Source organism: Chanos chanos, chromosome 1, assembly GCF_902362185.1.
Source record: "Chanos chanos chromosome 1, fChaCha1.1, whole genome shotgun sequence".
NCBI classification, from domain to species: domain Eukaryota; kingdom Metazoa; phylum Chordata; class Actinopteri; order Gonorynchiformes; family Chanidae; genus Chanos; species Chanos chanos.
The window spans coordinates 31,513,358-31,529,612 of record NC_044495.1 but is presented as its reverse complement, the minus strand read 5'-3'; the positions used below and the strand labels follow the sequence as shown (position 1 = coordinate 31,529,612).

Here is a 16,255-nt window from a genome sequence, read left to right as displayed (position 1 = left end):
TCAAGAAACAGTGCTGTGGGTCATAGCAAAATCTTCATAACCCATAAACACTTATATATTTGTCATTGACAAAGGGAATCGTACAAGATAAGAGAGTCCAGTCCTCATCTCCAATCCTGAACCTGAATTTTCCATTATAGACACATATCTTGAACTCACAAGTTGTCAGTGCTATTTGGAGCAGGAAATGTGCTTATCGTCGAGTGGGTTATGGAAGGAAGTTAACGGGTGTGTGTTTGTGCATATTTGCCTCTAATGCATATGTTTACAGAGTGACCTAAGCTGATGAATTGTACATGTGTAACATAATGGATAGAATGTTTTTGTGTGTGTGTGTGTGAGTGTGTGTGCAAGTGTGTTTAGATTTTAAAGATGCAGAGGGGCATGAGACAAATTTCACTCTGTCTTTTTTTTTTTTTTTTAGCTTTGAATGTTTAGCTGGTACACCCTCAAGAACTGCTTCAGTGACCCATGCACAGACATGTGGTTTCTCACTCTCTCTCTCTCTCTCTCTCTCTCTCTCTCTCTCTCACACACACACACACACGCACATATGCGTGCACAAGTACATGCACCCACATCTAGTTTACATCATGAGATAGGCGGGAGAGTAGGAGGAGAGAGGGACTCATTCACTGGAGTGTGATTGTGTGGAGAACAGGGGTGAGGAAACTAAGTCTCACAAACACACACACACACACACACACACACACACAGGCTGTGGAAGACTAAGAACACTCCAGAGAAAGACTTCTGTCCTTCAGACTCCCTCACTGAACATCAAACACAGGATTTAAAAAAAAAAAAGAAAAGAAAACACAGCGGATTTTTTTTGCTCCACAAAGAAGGCAAGACTAGGAGGAAAACATTGTGAGTTGGATTGGATTGGAATACAAAGAAGAGGAAAAATAACAGTCATCTCTCAACTGTGTTTTTACTCTTCAGGAGAGAAGTACCTTTTTTAAATGATTTATTTATTTGTTCATTTATTTATTTTAAACTTTATTTTTTTGAGGGAATCTTTACTATAGAATACAAGACTCATTTGTGCCTCTTTAATACCATGGCTTTGCCTGTCTTCTCCCGAGCTCTGTTTCTGTTGCTCTTTCTTTTTCCCATCACCCATCAATCATCCCCCTCTTCAGAGGAAGAATGCTCTAGAACTAGTGGCAGTAAGTATCTTAACTCCTTTTGCGTGGTGATATTTTCAGTGTCTCTAAGGTGATAACTGATAGGTGTCTGTGTATATGTATATATGTGTCTGTATATGTATATATATGTGTGTGTGTGTGATAGAGAGACTGAGACAGGTAGAATATGTGTTAATGACTCAACTATTGTTTATTATCTCAGTGATTTTTAATGCATAATGTACTGGCAGGTCGGACATGTGTCACTTTTATCTCAGAGATAGACTCTGTTCTTTGAAGAATGGTTTTACGTAAACATCATCATGCACTTCCTGATCAGGCAAGTGGTAGAGAGTGAAAAGTTCAACAAGAAATTCCTAGGAAATTGCAGCCCCACTTCCTGAGGCCAGAACAGTCAGAGATTTAATGTGTTCCCAGAAAAGTATAGCATTCTAGCATTTCTTAGAGGGCAAAAAATGTGTTGAGATATTTGTCATTTTAATAGCAGGTATGCAGTTTTTCTCTGCCAGCTTTCTCAGTTTTTCTCAGTTTGCTCTGCCATAAGAGGTTATAGATACATGTGTGCTTCCCAACCCCCCATCCACATACCAGACAAGCTTTTGTTCCCGTAACAGACAATCAACTGGGAAGAGAATTTTTAGTTTCCAAAAATGAAACTGCAGTTAATGTGCCTCAATGCTGTTGTCCTAGTCACTTGATTATCACAGACTAACCACAGAGTGATCTTTTGTACTGTAGTGTTTTAAAACAGAACTGATTCTTGATGTAACCACTTCTCTCTTGGTAGTTTCAGTAAAGTTTCTTTTGAAGTAAAAATTTCAACGTTTTTCAAGACATTTTAAGTTATATTAAGTTATTTTCCATGCCCACTGTGACATTCCTCTCCCTCCCTCTCTCTCTCTCTCTCTCTCTCTCTCTTAACTCCTTCAGGACAGCGGTCGTTCAAACTAGTGACCGATGGCTGCAACTTCACACTGAACGAAAAGCAGAAGGTGGAGATTCAGGCCAGCACCACCGTGTTGGTGGTCCCTTTCCTCTACCTTGTGGCCTTCATTGTGGGCCTCCCTGCTAACCTGCTGGCCTTATGGGTTCTGCTTTTTCGCACCAAGAAAATGCCCTCTACAATTCTGCTGATCAACCTCACATCCTGCGACCTCATGCTCCTTCTGGTGCTCCCATTTCGGATTGTCTACCACTTCTCAGGGAATGACTGGAGCTTTGGTGAGGCCTTCTGCCGGATGATCACAGCTCTCTTTTATGGGAACATGTACGGTTCAGTGTTGTGCCTGATGCTGATTGCCATGGACCGCTACGTAGCACTAGTGCATCCGTTTGGCGCTAAGACATTCCGGAGCCAGCGTACCTCCTTCTTCATGAGTCTTTCTGTCTGGGTTGTCGTGGCAGCCGCCATGGCGCCCCTGTTAGCCTCGCGCCAGTCGTACCTGCTGAATGAACCGCCCATCACAACATGTCACGATGCGCTGCCAGCAGAAGAGCAAGAGAAGTTTTTCATGCCCTACTTCATCACACTTTTCTCTGTTTTTTTCCTGCTACCGCTGGTTCTCATCCTGTTCTGCTATGGCGCTGTGGTTTACACACTCGTAACCGGAGGCCGTCGCTTCGCTCACGCTATCGGTGTGACTGTGCTGGTGCTTCTAGTCTTCATTGTTTGTCTGCTGCCCAGTAATCTACTACTGCTGCTGCACTACTCAGATTCCTACCTGACTGGTGATGGGGATGACCTCTATGTGCCCTATATGATCAGCCTGGCAGTCAGCACCTTCAACAGCTGCTTTGACCCTTTCATCTTCTACTACGTTTCCGAGGATTTCAGAGGGAAAGTTCGGCAAGCGTTGTGTTGCCAAAAGGCTAGCGCTGACTCATCTTCAGGGCACCAGGCATCCTACTCAGGAACAAAGGTCACCCTCCTGTCAAAGTCCATAAGGACCACTGGGTCCACAGAAAATGTAGAAGCATGATTACCTGGCCAGTATAAGAGGGGAGTTAATGCTTGTTGTTAGCTACTCCTCATTTACAGGAAAAAGCTTAGCAGAAGAAGAAGCTTTTGCCATGAAAGAATAACTGACTGGGGTCTATGATCTTTGAAGATAAAATAAATTCAAAAGAGATGGAGTTTATATTTTACTTCTGTTTTATTCAAGTATGGACCGCTAGCAGCCAGTCTCAGAAAGGACTTGCACTCAACAAATGTGGCATATTTGTCGTCTTCTTCTTCTCACTACACACAGAACTGATAAAGTCAACACAGCTGCAAAGTCTTAGTCTTCAGCTGCAAAGTCAGCATTTTTTGGAAGCATGTGACTGTTATTTGTGCTACCCATAACAATTGTCAGAGAGCTTTCCAATGTCTAAAATAAAGGCAAAGATCTGTAGCATTGCCGTTTTATGGTTAACATTGTGCACTGTGCTGAAAAGGCCATAAATATATTCAATATCATTTTCTTCCTGTTGTAGAGTTCAGTGTTACATTTTTCTTTTAAGTTTTAGAACAGGAAACTATAATACATGTTTGATTAAGAGGACCAACTGCTAATCAGTTACTGCTGGTTAAAGTGGAAACCAAATCTTCTAGCTGAGACATGCAACTTGTCATGTTATCTAACCAACTGATACAAACTCACAAGTGGGTTTTTGTGTTTCAGTTTGCTTTTTGCTGAAATGTATGGTGATGGTGCCCTTAAAAGATGCTTATCTTGTGGTTAACTACATGTATTTATAAGACCTTTTATAGGCTGCATCAAGTGCATGAAGTTACATTTGAGGTTACATTTGTATGAATTCAGGCACTGATTTCCAGTGAGATATCGCTCAATACTCAACATGACAAGACTCTAACACTTCTTCATTAATTGACAGCACTCAGGACCTTGATGAATCTTATTTCCTTGGCTTGGCAAGCAGTCTGAAAAACACCAGTGTCATTGAGCAGAACTTTGTTGTAACTCCTGCCAAGTGATGTAACTCCTGGAGGTGACCACAAGTTCACATACTCACAATCAGGGATAACCTCTCTCTGTATGCTGGGATCATAGAAACATGGGCAACCCTGGACTTGGGGAGATGAGTCCCCTGTCACAGGGTTCAAACAAGTCTCATCCCAACCTGAACCAAACTTGAGAAGTTGTGCAAACTAATGTTAGCCTCAGTTGTTGTACAAATAAAGCAAGGTAGCTAGGAATCTCAGAATTAAGATGTGTCTCCATTTTGCAGTTATAGGCTACAAGAATTTTAATGAAACACTAGCTAGCTCTGCCTTTTGATGTTAACTTAGTATGCATTGGCTATGACAAAATTTGGCAGTATAAAAAGTAATGGTCGTAATGTAAATACTATGAGTAAATTCCCCTCCTGGCTTCTCCACCAGGTGTAAGTGCACTAGATACTGACTGACTGCTTCTACTCACATTCTTTTTTAAGTAAGTTAACATTTGCTCTGCTTCACAGGTAAAAATAAATTCAAGCTGTAACTATCACAATTGCAGCAGCACAACCACATTGGAACCACAACGTGGCTATTTCCGCTTCAATATCATAGCCTTTGGAGGAACCCTTGCACAATATATGACATGTGTCTCAGAAAAGAATGAACTCACAATGCAGACTAAGCTGGCACTGGTCAATGTATTAAAACATGTGTCATGTGTGAAACATTAAAAAAACACCACCACCACCAACAACAGCAACAACACCTGAACAGCCTGCGTGGCCTACGACACAGCAGATGCACATTTCTTAGACAGCTCTGACTTCTTGGCTTACTCATGTTCACATTTAGGCAGCATCCCCATAAACATCTGCTATGACAAATCGAATTGGCACAAACAAACAAACTACAGCATAGTTTGAAAAGGGTAATGAAGAGATTGTGGTTTAAGAGAAACAAACTTGAAAGAGCAGATTGTGTAACGGCACAGTCTTCAGAGGCACAGTCCAAACAACAGGAGAATCCATCTGAACACTGAACCATAATCCATCTGAACCAAGGGATGTTGACAATTTCTTATTGTAAATATATTCAACAGTAATGAAGCGTTATTCCAATTATCAATAAAAGAATGTGGCATTTACTTAATGAATATCAAAGCAAAGATCAAATTAAAACTGGTATGGAGTGGCAATATAATGGAGAAATAGCTGGGTAAATGAGGAATACTACTGTGTTGATACATCCTAAAAGCAACATGAAAAGAATGTGACACCCACTGTCCCACAATTACTATGTAATTGTCCTCCTTTGATCATTCAGGGCACAGTTAAATTTGAATGCTGTCAGGTATAAAAATATTGCTATAGATCTACTCCTTCATTTCCTGTTAGCTCTTTATGAAAAACAGTTGATTGAAAATTCACTCTTCACTCTTTCATCATATCAGCAGTGAGTATCAGCACTCTTAAATAACCTCATGACTATTTGTGTTAAGCCCGGTTGTGACTCATGGCTACTCATGGCTAAAAAAAACAAACAAAAGAAAACAAACAACAACAACAGCAACAAAACATGTAAAAACAAAATCTATACAGCATGAAAAAATGAGTACAAGTATTCATGTCTGAATACACAATGGAACAATAATATCTCAAATGTGTCTATCTACTTTACAAAGATTAACACTCAGAAATAGATTTTCAGGAGCTGTTTTAAATAAGTTTGCTATTTTTCCACGCACGACTGTGCTGGGAATTTTTTTCACTTATGTAATACCAACCAGTAAAGCTTTCTTTGTACAGATTTCAAGAACAACACAGGTCCAAGTTATATGGGCTATTCCCCTGTGAATGTTAGAGCCAAAAACTACAATCAGAGTGAGAAGACGGAGGAAAAGGTGTACACTCTACTGCTGGTTCTTCCTGAGTTCAGTGTCAGATACATGTCCATTTATAAAATAACAAACACAGGACACGTTCGAATAGAACAGGTTCGGAGCAGGTTCATACTGTTATCAGCTTAATGGATTAATGGCATTTTTCAGAACTGCATTTGAATTTCAAGAGTGGGAGGGCATAAGGAAACTGAACATCTTATTCACAGTATTAACACACATTGTGTGTAATGTGTGTGAAAGTGTGTGGGCGTGTGTGCTTGTGTGTATTTGTGTGTGCATATGTGTGTGTGTGTGTGTGTGCAAATGTGAGTTTGTTTGTTTGTCTCTTGTTCATTTCAAGCCCCTCCAACACTGTGCGTTGTAATCAAGCTGCTGCATGCTGCATCCACAACGGCTTTTTAATGTAGTTGTGTGAGGAGATAAGGGAGACAATGACACAGCAGTCTCCAGGTCCCCAGAATGGGTGACTGACACCCATGCCATGTGTAAGTATCAGTTTGGTAAACTCAGTCCAGGACTACAAGTCTCACTGCTGTATGTGCCCAGTATCATCACATATATCAGGTATGTAACATTCATTTTTTATTCTCATGTCACTGCTTAAACCTCTATTATTGAGATGTAACAGGACATGACAGTGGTCAAAAACCACCAAAACAAAACTTGAAAGAGGTCACTGCAATCCCACAGTGTGTGATATGGATGTAGTTCTAGTTCGCAAGGATGCTGCTATTTATTATCAGTATTAAAGTACAGTGCACTTATTGTCTGAATCCTAAGACTGAACACCGATCAGAATATGTGTGTGTCTTGAGGACTGAGCAGGGACCACTTGAATGGGTCATTGAGGAGGACAGCTGCTAGAGCCATATGAATTGTCATCTTGCTGTTACTCATCTCGGCACAGCATTATGCTGTTGCTCTCCAGGGCCCCTGAAACACTCTCTTTAAAATGGAAGAAAAACATGTGTGGCTAATGTTCTCTGGATAATGGACATAAATGGCCATTATAATACGGGCACTTAAATTTTACGGTCAGCTCTCCTTCTGAGTCTTTTGATCAAGCATCGTAAGATCAATTTATCAAACTGACAAACACACACATGCACTTCCTGTTCCTTGCTTGTGTTCATTGCTTGCTTGCTTTCTTTGTTCATTGTTCAGATGATACTGTATCACCTAGGCAAGAACATTGTACATGACGAAGAATGTCGAACAGAGAAAAAAAGAACTTAATTTAATTGTTTCGGTGGTTTTCAGTATGTTGAATGGTCATGAGCTGTTTATCACCAAATTGTGTGTGAAGGGCTGGGATGTTATCTGAAGGAGGATGTGAAAAAATAGAACAACCAATGTTTGTCACAATAGGTAGAAACCTCAAATAGCAGTAGTTGATGTGTTGGAACCTTCCCTTTTATCAGGTTCTAAATCTATTTATGAATGATGATCTGTCCCAAATAAAAATTTTCAGATGTGGGTCACTAACAGATTTGCAGAATATTAGTTCCGTGGCCATTAGAATACTGAAAAATGAAGTTGTTGTTTAGCTGTTATGTATAACTGTTACTTGTAACAGTTAATGAACTGGTAATTATTTTTTAAAAATCTACAATATTAAGGAAAATATGCCTCAGTTTAACTCAGTATTTGAGAGAGCAGAGGTGACATCTTATCTAGATGAAAATGGAGGGAAAAACACATTCAGTGAGGACCTTGCAGCTGAGTTTAACCTCTGATACACTAAAACGCCAGTGTTGGGATGCATTTTCTTTTTGTTAAAGAAGACTGACACCTAGTGGCAAAATGGAGCATTGACCGAGATGAATGAAAATATAATATTGTTTCTACTTGGTGACCTAGCCTGAAACTTCATGGTGTTATGGGTAAGAGAGGATACAGAGAATTAACCTCAGGGCCTTTTGCAATGACTGAAAACTCACTTCTGTGTAGTATATGTCTTCTCTAAGAAATTAATGTAGCTTAAAGACAATATAAACCTTTATGAATATTACATTTCAATTATATCCACAAAGAACATTTTGGAGTTTGCCTCTCCAAGAAGTTTTTGACAAGAAAACAAATGTTTGAGGGACTAATAAAATGTTCAACTTCTGGCATAGGACATACCAATATTTCACTCTCCAAATCTGTCCAGTTTGATGGCACCATGGATCCAGAGGGAATGACAAAAAATGATGGTATGGGTATTTCTTGGCTTATTATAAGCTCTAGTTCTACTGGATGTTTCCAGAAAAAAATGTTTACTCACCACTATCTCTAACAATTTGTCTTATTTTAATAAAAGCTAATGAGAATTTTTAAATAGGTGCATGTGAGTTTTTAAAACTTTCATTACATTCCAGTCCCCCACCCACCAGCTATGACAATGTAATCAGTTCATGCTGTAAGCAATTCATGATCATTTTTGCATAATAGTTACTGATATCATTTTAATACCTTAGCCAGTGTATGAGCCAGGCGTATGCTGAAAATTGCCAAAATTCGAAGAAACATCTAGAGACATCTAAATAAACACCGCAAAACCATAACTAGCCATTTTTAACAAGTCAGCAGTCTAATTATGAAAGTAATGCAAGTATTAATATATTTATCTCTGTCAAAAAGTGACTTTTGACAGTTGGGAGTTGCAATAGATAGCTGACAGTTAAGCAGGGTGAACTGCACATTTCACATCACTCAGACATGATGACATATATCATTCAGACTTTGTGTTCAAATGATCTACTGCTCCTTTCCCACTCAGAAATGCCAGTAGTGGTTATTCTGAGCAGTCTGGTCACCCTATTGGCTCTGCTGGTCACGACAGTGTGGTTATGCTGCAAAATGGGCTCAGGCATTAGGGAGTGCAGGGAGGAGAGTGATGACACCCCCACAGACAAACCCTCCCCCACGGACTTTCTCAGCACGGTAAACATTCACATATGTGCACACCCCTGTGTAGACACACACACACACACACACACACAAATGACACAAATGTAGTCCTTTTGCACTGGCTGACTTGTAAAGACAGGGCACACACTTTTCAAGCACCTTCAAGTGTAAGTCAGTATAAGACTTTCTGTTTTCTATTTTTCTCTCTTTTTTCTCTCCCTTATTTCAATGCATGCATTAATGTCACAGAGTCATAGAGATTCGTTACTGTGTATTTATAAAGACATGCACACACTTCATTGCCACAAACACTGCACACGCAACCAACACAACACTGCCATTGCCCTCTATTTTAGTTGACTCACTTTTCTTCTTCCTTTTTCATCTTCCTTTTTCTATTCTGTGCAGCCAGAAAAAGAGGACGCAGGAGATGAAAGGAAAGAGGAAGATCTTGAAAATGATACAACCGACTGTTGAAATGGTTTTGGTTCATAGACTTCAGTAACTGAGCTGTTTCTTTGTATAATTTGATTTAATTTTTTCTTTAACTTGCACCAGAAAGATCTCATAAGACCCTTTTCCTTAAATATTAAATAGTACCCTTGAGAAATGCTTGATTAAAGAAACACATATACATTTTAGACATATTTTACGTGTTATATTGTTGTTATTGTTATTGATTTGACTAGCTATTTTATGTAATATCTGAGGAATTTTGTTTTGCAATGTTTGTTTGCTTTGTTATTTTGTTTTGTTTTTGTATAATTTTCTCAGTTGCTGTTTTAGATGCAATGATTTCATGAGTTGAGGTGGGGAAGTTGACGATTTTCATTAATTGCAATGTGCTGACTTCAGACATTGAGCTATTAAAACCTTATTAAATACAAATCTGAAGTATTAATTTGGGGGAAAGTAGATGCGCCTCTGTAGATTTGTACATGTAGAGGTGAAATTCTCACTCTGTGTGTGTGCTTATATATGGTTTAATGAAGGGGATAAATACAATGGAAACTGCTTATAGTGATCACGTCGTCCGGGTGAAATTGATCACTATAAGCGGATGATCATTATAACTGATTTTTTTCCTTTATTTCTCACGCAGATTACCACCTAATTGACATTTGTATATTTATTACATGAATATAAAGTAATGAAACGGATAGCGTCGCTATTTTACGGAATTTTATGGACTCTTTCAAAATAGGCTACAGTATGCCTACAGTTGTTTCAAACACTATTCAAATTACAGCACTGTACATTAAATTACGGAACTGTGTATAATTCAAATACACTATAATACAGTACGTACTGTACATAAAATATAGCTTATTGTAGTTCAAATCATAATTAGGCTATAGCCTAAAACGTACAAGTATTGTGCAGTCTAGAAAATACGGTAACGTCAGCGGTGCGCATACAAGCTAAGCCAAGGCTTGCCTGTGGTTCCAGTGCAATTCTCAATTTTTAACAGAACTGAAAATAAACTGTAGGCTAAATGCCCAACTGGTAGCAGCGTTTGAAATCAAACTTATCCGTAAAATATTCTGAGGAACACCAAGTTTCGCTGCTGCATCTCGTTGGCTCGTTTTTGGCAGGATTACCGTTATGTTAATTTTTATCCATATGTCGTCATTTATAAAAAGACCCAAAATGAACACTTTTAGCGGACTACTTGATTACTATAAGCGAATTATACAGTACTGTACTTGGATAGGAGTGATTCTGTCCCAAGCTTTTTGATCCATATAAACGGTCGATCACTATAACCGTGATTACTGTATGCGGTTTCCACTGCATGTGGTGCAATATTACTTCATCTCAGCTTCAGTTGGTACGAAAACAATGGTTAACTGTGATTAGAGTGGTAATCAGTGTTTGCAAAACGTGAGCTAACGGTAAGTATTGAGCAAAAATGAGTAAAGGGGTGAAAATAAGGATGTGATGAAAGTAGAATAGTGGTAGAAGGCTTCTTTTTTCAGTCTCTGGTTTATGTAAAGAAGTGAAGTTTTTATCATCATCTTAAATACCTGATTAGACTACTTTACACACACACACACACACACACACACATACACACACACAGAGTATATATGTGTGTGTGTGTGTGTGTGTATGTGTGTGTCTCTGTGTGTGTGTGTAACAGTTTTCCATTCTATTTTATGAACTGTTCATTTTTGCATAAACATGTGATCATCGACACCCAAAGCTTCATTCAGTACATGACCACATAATGACTTTGGAAACTGGATCAAAAGAAGGATAAACCTCAGTCTGGGTTTTTCATGGGAAGGCCAATGTAGCCCACATGAGCCTTGCCTATAAATAATAGCACTACTGCTAGGTTAAACATGAATAAGGCTACATGTGTGTGTTAGTCATCAGGTTTGCCACTAATGCCAGATAAAACGTATTCTAGATGTAGCCTCCAAGGCAATGCTTTTTAATTTTTTTTTAATTGATTTATTTTTTTTTTTAATTGTGTAATTTAAGTATATAACAAACAATTAAATGATTGTCAATTAAACAGATCAGAATTAGAATTAGAGCTCCCTTAGAGATTTGCAAATGCTTTGTCTTACGTCAAACAAATACAAGGCAAGACAAGGTCAAGAGGTGAAAGATCAGCCTAAAAGCACCATGGGACATGACAGCAAATAGATTAAATTTTAGAGCTAGAGCAATATTTTGTCAGCACCCAACACCCTAAACTAGTGACTAAGACAAGACCCAGAAAGTTCCCTATCCTCTTTCCCAGCAGGCCTCAGACATAATCTTGACTGAGCGGATGAACGTAGCTTGAGGCTAAATGTTAGTAAATGTCAGCCGGAGGTCTACAGTTTTCTTGAGACAACTAAAGCTGTCTGAAGACCACACTTATTGCTATGATCCACAATGCAGGCAATCGTCCATTCTCTGGAATTAACCATGGAGCGGATGTGCCATTATACATCCTGAATAAGCAGCTTAAGCAGAACAGAGAACACGGAACATCCAAACCTTATAATTTCCAGAATACCATTATTTTACATTATGTTTGGTATACAAACATTAATGTAAAAAAATCAAACACTATTACACATGTGTATTGAACATTTTATTTATACGTTGTAAATTAGCGTTTCGCTGCATCTTGTTTTCTGCTGTTTGTGTGCTCTCATCTCTGTACTCTGTAGACCGTCAGCCCCCCTCCCCCCGAACTCTTGATCCTTGTCTGTCATCACACGTGATTGGTTGCACGGCACACACATCAACACAACATTCAGTCAGTGCATGGAGTGACCCTGGGCGAACAGTGTGGCGAAATGATCATCCTGTTATTCTGTCTTGTATTAATTAACAAAAAAAAAAAAGAAAAAAAAGGAAAAGAGGTCGGCTGTCAGGTGGGAGCCGGCATCCATCGTTGCCGTAGAGGAGCCGGCTCATAGAGCCGACTCGTTCGCAACCAACACATCACTAGTACCTGGGCATGGGTGGGAGACAGAGCTCAGTTTATATTCATAATGTCAAAATGCTTACTCATACAGTAAGTCTTTTTTGTCTAACTGTGTCTGTTCAAAAATTAATAAACACAATGACATGTAATTCTGAAATAATACATTTGTCTTCCATTTTTTCCATGCCATAAAGTAACGAAACTACTTGGGATGCCCTGATCTTTTATGAAATATATCAATTTGGTGGTAAGCAATGCCACTTTTATGGAACTGGCTTATTTTAATTTGTAATGGAAAATGAATGTCTACATTAAACAAATGTTAATAACTGTATCGTATTGCATCGCATCGCATCGAATTACATAGAATCGCGCAGAATTGTTCCGTGTCAAAATGTATCGTCTCTGTATCATATCGTAGTCAATGTATCTAGACATGTGTTGGATCGTCTTATAAAGCAGAGATGCACACCCCTAGTGTGTGTGTGTGTGTGTGTGTGTGCACGCGTGTGCAGGGTGTTCAGGCAGAGGGAGGAGTTGTAACTGTTGTAACTTCAGTTGTAGGTGAAAGTTGCTTTCACAATTTCCACACGTTGTGTATATAAGGTGCAACGATTGCTACACTGAACATGCACCAGGATACATACATCTGTGACAGAGGGAGAAGCTTTCATTTGACCAAACATGAAAACCGTCATACTTCTGACTGTGCTGGCTTCAGTGGGTAAGACATCATATGTGGTTAGTCTTAGACAATAAGTGAAACCACAGAGAGATATTTACAAATATATTTTGTCACCTGAATATCATACTGAAATGACCTTACAGGTATATAACATAAATTCAGATGTTACAATTGCAGTAGAAGTACTTTTGGACAAGGTTTATTAATTGATTACAACATTAAGAGACAGTAAATGTAAATTATTTGGCTTAATGAGCATCTTTTCCTCACTTTTCACTGTTTTCTTCCGTAAATGTATAGAATTTTACTTTGCAAATTATTTATCAGTTTGAACTTTTGCTATTGTTTAGATCACAAATGAGAGGCATCATTAGGTCACTTAATTGTCAAGGAGCACTAATATTCTTTCTTTCTTTCTTTCTTTCTTTCTTTCTTTCTTTCTTTCTTTCTTTCTTTCTTTCTTTCTTTCTCTCTTTGTGTTTGGATGGACATAATTAAGCTTTTGTTATTGAAGTTTCACCTAAAAGAGCATACTGTTGCACAACAGAATACATGCATACGATTTTAGTTACTGTATATGTACTATGTTGTTAATAATTATAGACTTATGTGCATTATCCTCTTGTTTTCTTTCTAATTCCAGTGCTCTGCAGCCCACAGGGACAAAACAGGGGTACCTGCTTTTCTCTCTTCCACTTTTTAACTCAGATGTACACACACACACACACACACACACACACACACATACACACATACACACACATACACACACTCACACACACACACACATGCGTAATAATTAGTAACAATTTTGTGTTAACAGAATCTGTGAAATTTGGTGCACTCTGCAGTGGTAACCCCACCAACAGGAAGAGAGGGTGTGATGCGGCGAAATATGGCTGTGGAAACTATGGGGCCAGCCGGTAATGAGAGAGGAAGAAAGAGAGAGAGAGAGAGAAATGTTTCTGTGTGTATATGTTCTTCACTCTGTGTGTCTTCCTGCTCTCTCCTTCTGGAGATTACTATGAGGTCATTTTAACACACTCAAAAGTCACACTTATGAGAATGTAATTCTCATTTTCTCCACAAACACTAAACTTCTGACATGATCTCTCTCTCTCTCGCTCTCTCTCTCTCCCTGTCCATAAATGAATTGATGATTATGAAAGGTAACTGTATAGCTGAGGTTGAACTCTGTTGATTGGTCATATCTGTCACAGTTCTGGTGGGAAGCGTAAACATGTGGGCCTGGACATTATTTGCGCTGATGGAGCAACGGTCTACGCACCTTTTGACGTCACACTGAATGGCAAAGCTGTTCCTTACTCGATTACTGATAAGAAGGATAAACGAATTCCGATAAACGACGGCATCAACCTTAGAGGAGAAGGTTGGGCCTTTCCACTGCATACGCAGCATTTAGTCACTTGTAGTTTTGAACAACCATACTGCTATAATGATACAGAATATCAATGGAATTATAATTTTTTCTGTCTTTTGCTTAAAATATGGTAGTGATATATCCTTTTTTTTTATTATATTAACAGTCAATATAAAAGACTGCCCAGGCATCTGACTGATTTATTTTATTGCTCTCTGTGACTGACTGGTTCCTCCCTAAGGTTTGTGCTTTAAGCTGTTCTACGTGAAGCCTGATAGTTACCGTGGGACTGTGAAGAAGGGTCAGAAGATTGGCAAGCTTCTGCCCATACAGAGGGTTTACCCCGGCATGACTTCCCATGTTCACGTCCAGATGTGTGACAAGTCTGACCCCACCAAATATTTCTGATGACCATGGAGTTAAAACTTACTCATATTGACTTTAACAAGCCTTTTCTCTTAAAGTGTTTCCTTTCTTACTTTTTTTTTTCTCAATCTGCGTGCATTCATATATGAGTATCAACGATATATGACTTCACTTATTAGATCAGTATAAGATTAGTTAGCTGGCTTAATCCTTTGTGTGAATGATTGTTTTTAATGAGCTCATGCGATGACTGTCTTTGCCTCACTTTTCACTGTTTTTTTCCATAAAGTTTTATGAACTGTGATTTCATTAAAGAAGATTTAAGGCAGCGTAGCTTGTTTATTTTTTCTGTTTGTTTATTTATTTACAGTGCTGATGAACACATTATGATGATTCAAAGGCATTGTGATAATCCGCCCACCTGTCTTTATTTTGCCTGTATGTAAAACCACCACATACATCATAACTAGAGCATGCCGTGATAACTCTCTATCTCTCTGAATATATCTCTGGACGGTGCCAGATTTCAGCACCAAGGGTTAACCCCTACACCCAAAACAACAAAATCAAACAGAAAATATATTCATGGATCATCTCAAGAAAAAGGCTAAATAGTACATATTAGTATAGTTGTTTGTAAAAACCAAGAACTCCTCTAAGCAGCTGTTTGCTCTTTGTGGATCTGTCTATGGTAATATAGTTATGATAGAAAAATCAAAGCTATATTATTTCTTTACTATATTTATTTCTTTACATTTGATATTCGTGCTGGATAAAAGACACATATTTAGCAAAATATCTCTTTTAACCTGCTGCCAAATCCTTCTGATGCCCACTGATTTGGAACAATATACATCATGCACGGAACAAATACCAAGGAAAAGAAGCCATTTCCTCATTTACCATTTGATTCAGTTCAACTCAGTTCAGTCCAATTCGACTCGGTTTAGGTAAACTTTATTTGTACAGCATGTTTGTACAATAGACATTGTCACAAAGAATTTTGTTTTACAGAATACTGGGCCTGTGAACAAGCATAAGTGGGAATGATAAGGAACATGTTCCCTCAACTGCAACAGAGAGAAACCTTGAGAGAAACAAAGATACAAAAGGGAGAGAAGTGTTAGAGGACAAATGAGTAGTGGAGGTAATGAGTGAACATACCAGCAAATGTCTTGATATACTTAGTCTAGCAGATACTCATCCTTCATATGAGTCTGTAGCTGATAGGCACCCCAGGAGAGGGTAAACGGAGGAAAACTGGTTTTAGGGCTCATGTGTAAAATTTCGAATGGTAGAGATTTTAGTGCTATTGATGATTTTGACACCTGGAGACAAGAGTAGGTGCGGATGAAAGCTGCACCGCAACGTCAGGTCTGGGAGGCACATGGGCACTCAGGACAATGACCAATCGGAGGTCTAGGTCAGGCCAGCAGCAAGTTAGGACCTGATGTGGCAGGACGGCCATTACAGGGAAGGATTATCAGCCATGATGAGGAA

At 38.8% G+C, this 16,255-nt stretch overlaps 2 protein-coding genes across 2 annotated transcripts; both read left to right on the top strand.

Annotated features, from left to right (window-relative positions):
- Positions 1–1,017: 1,017 nt before the first annotated feature.
- Positions 1,018–3,202, top strand: si:ch211-132p1.2 (proteinase-activated receptor 4). The gene is made up of 2 exons (XM_030784911.1): positions 1,018–1,172; positions 2,082–3,202. The coding sequence occupies exons 1-2, from the start codon at positions 1,064–1,066 to the stop codon at positions 3,128–3,130; spliced, it is 1,158 nt and encodes a 385-aa protein (XP_030640771.1). The 5' UTR covers positions 1,018–1,063; the 3' UTR covers positions 3,131–3,202.
- Positions 3,203–12,959: 9,757 nt separating this feature from the next.
- lect2.1 (leukocyte cell derived chemotaxin 2, tandem duplicate 1) lies at positions 12,960–15,076 on the top strand. Its single transcript, XM_030776083.1, has 5 exons — positions 12,960–13,047; positions 13,652–13,681; positions 13,832–13,931; positions 14,229–14,398; positions 14,631–15,076. The coding sequence occupies exons 1-5, from the start codon at positions 13,008–13,010 to the stop codon at positions 14,795–14,797; spliced, it is 507 nt and encodes a 168-aa protein (XP_030631943.1). The 5' UTR covers positions 12,960–13,007; the 3' UTR covers positions 14,798–15,076.
- The last annotated feature ends 1,179 nt before the right edge of the window (positions 15,077–16,255 follow it).

Excerpts from the sequence above, each read along its gene's own strand:
- si:ch211-132p1.2 (XM_030784911.1), top strand. The coding sequence starts at position 1,064 with ATGGCTTTGCCTGTCTTCTCCCGAGCTCTGTTTCTGTTGCTCTTTCTT. Across the intron at positions 1,173-2,081 it reads ATGCTCTAGAACTAGTGGCA|GACAGCGGTCGTTCAAACTA; the intron begins GTAAGTATCTTA and ends TAACTCCTTCAG.
- lect2.1 (XM_030776083.1), top strand. The coding sequence starts at position 13,008 with ATGAAAACCGTCATACTTCTGACTGTGCTGGCTTCAGTGG. Across the intron at positions 13,048-13,651 it reads GACTGTGCTGGCTTCAGTGG|TGCTCTGCAGCCCACAGGGA; the intron begins GTAAGACATCAT and ends TTCTAATTCCAG. Across the intron at positions 13,932-14,228 it reads GGAAACTATGGGGCCAGCCG|TTCTGGTGGGAAGCGTAAAC; the intron begins GTAATGAGAGAG and ends TATCTGTCACAG.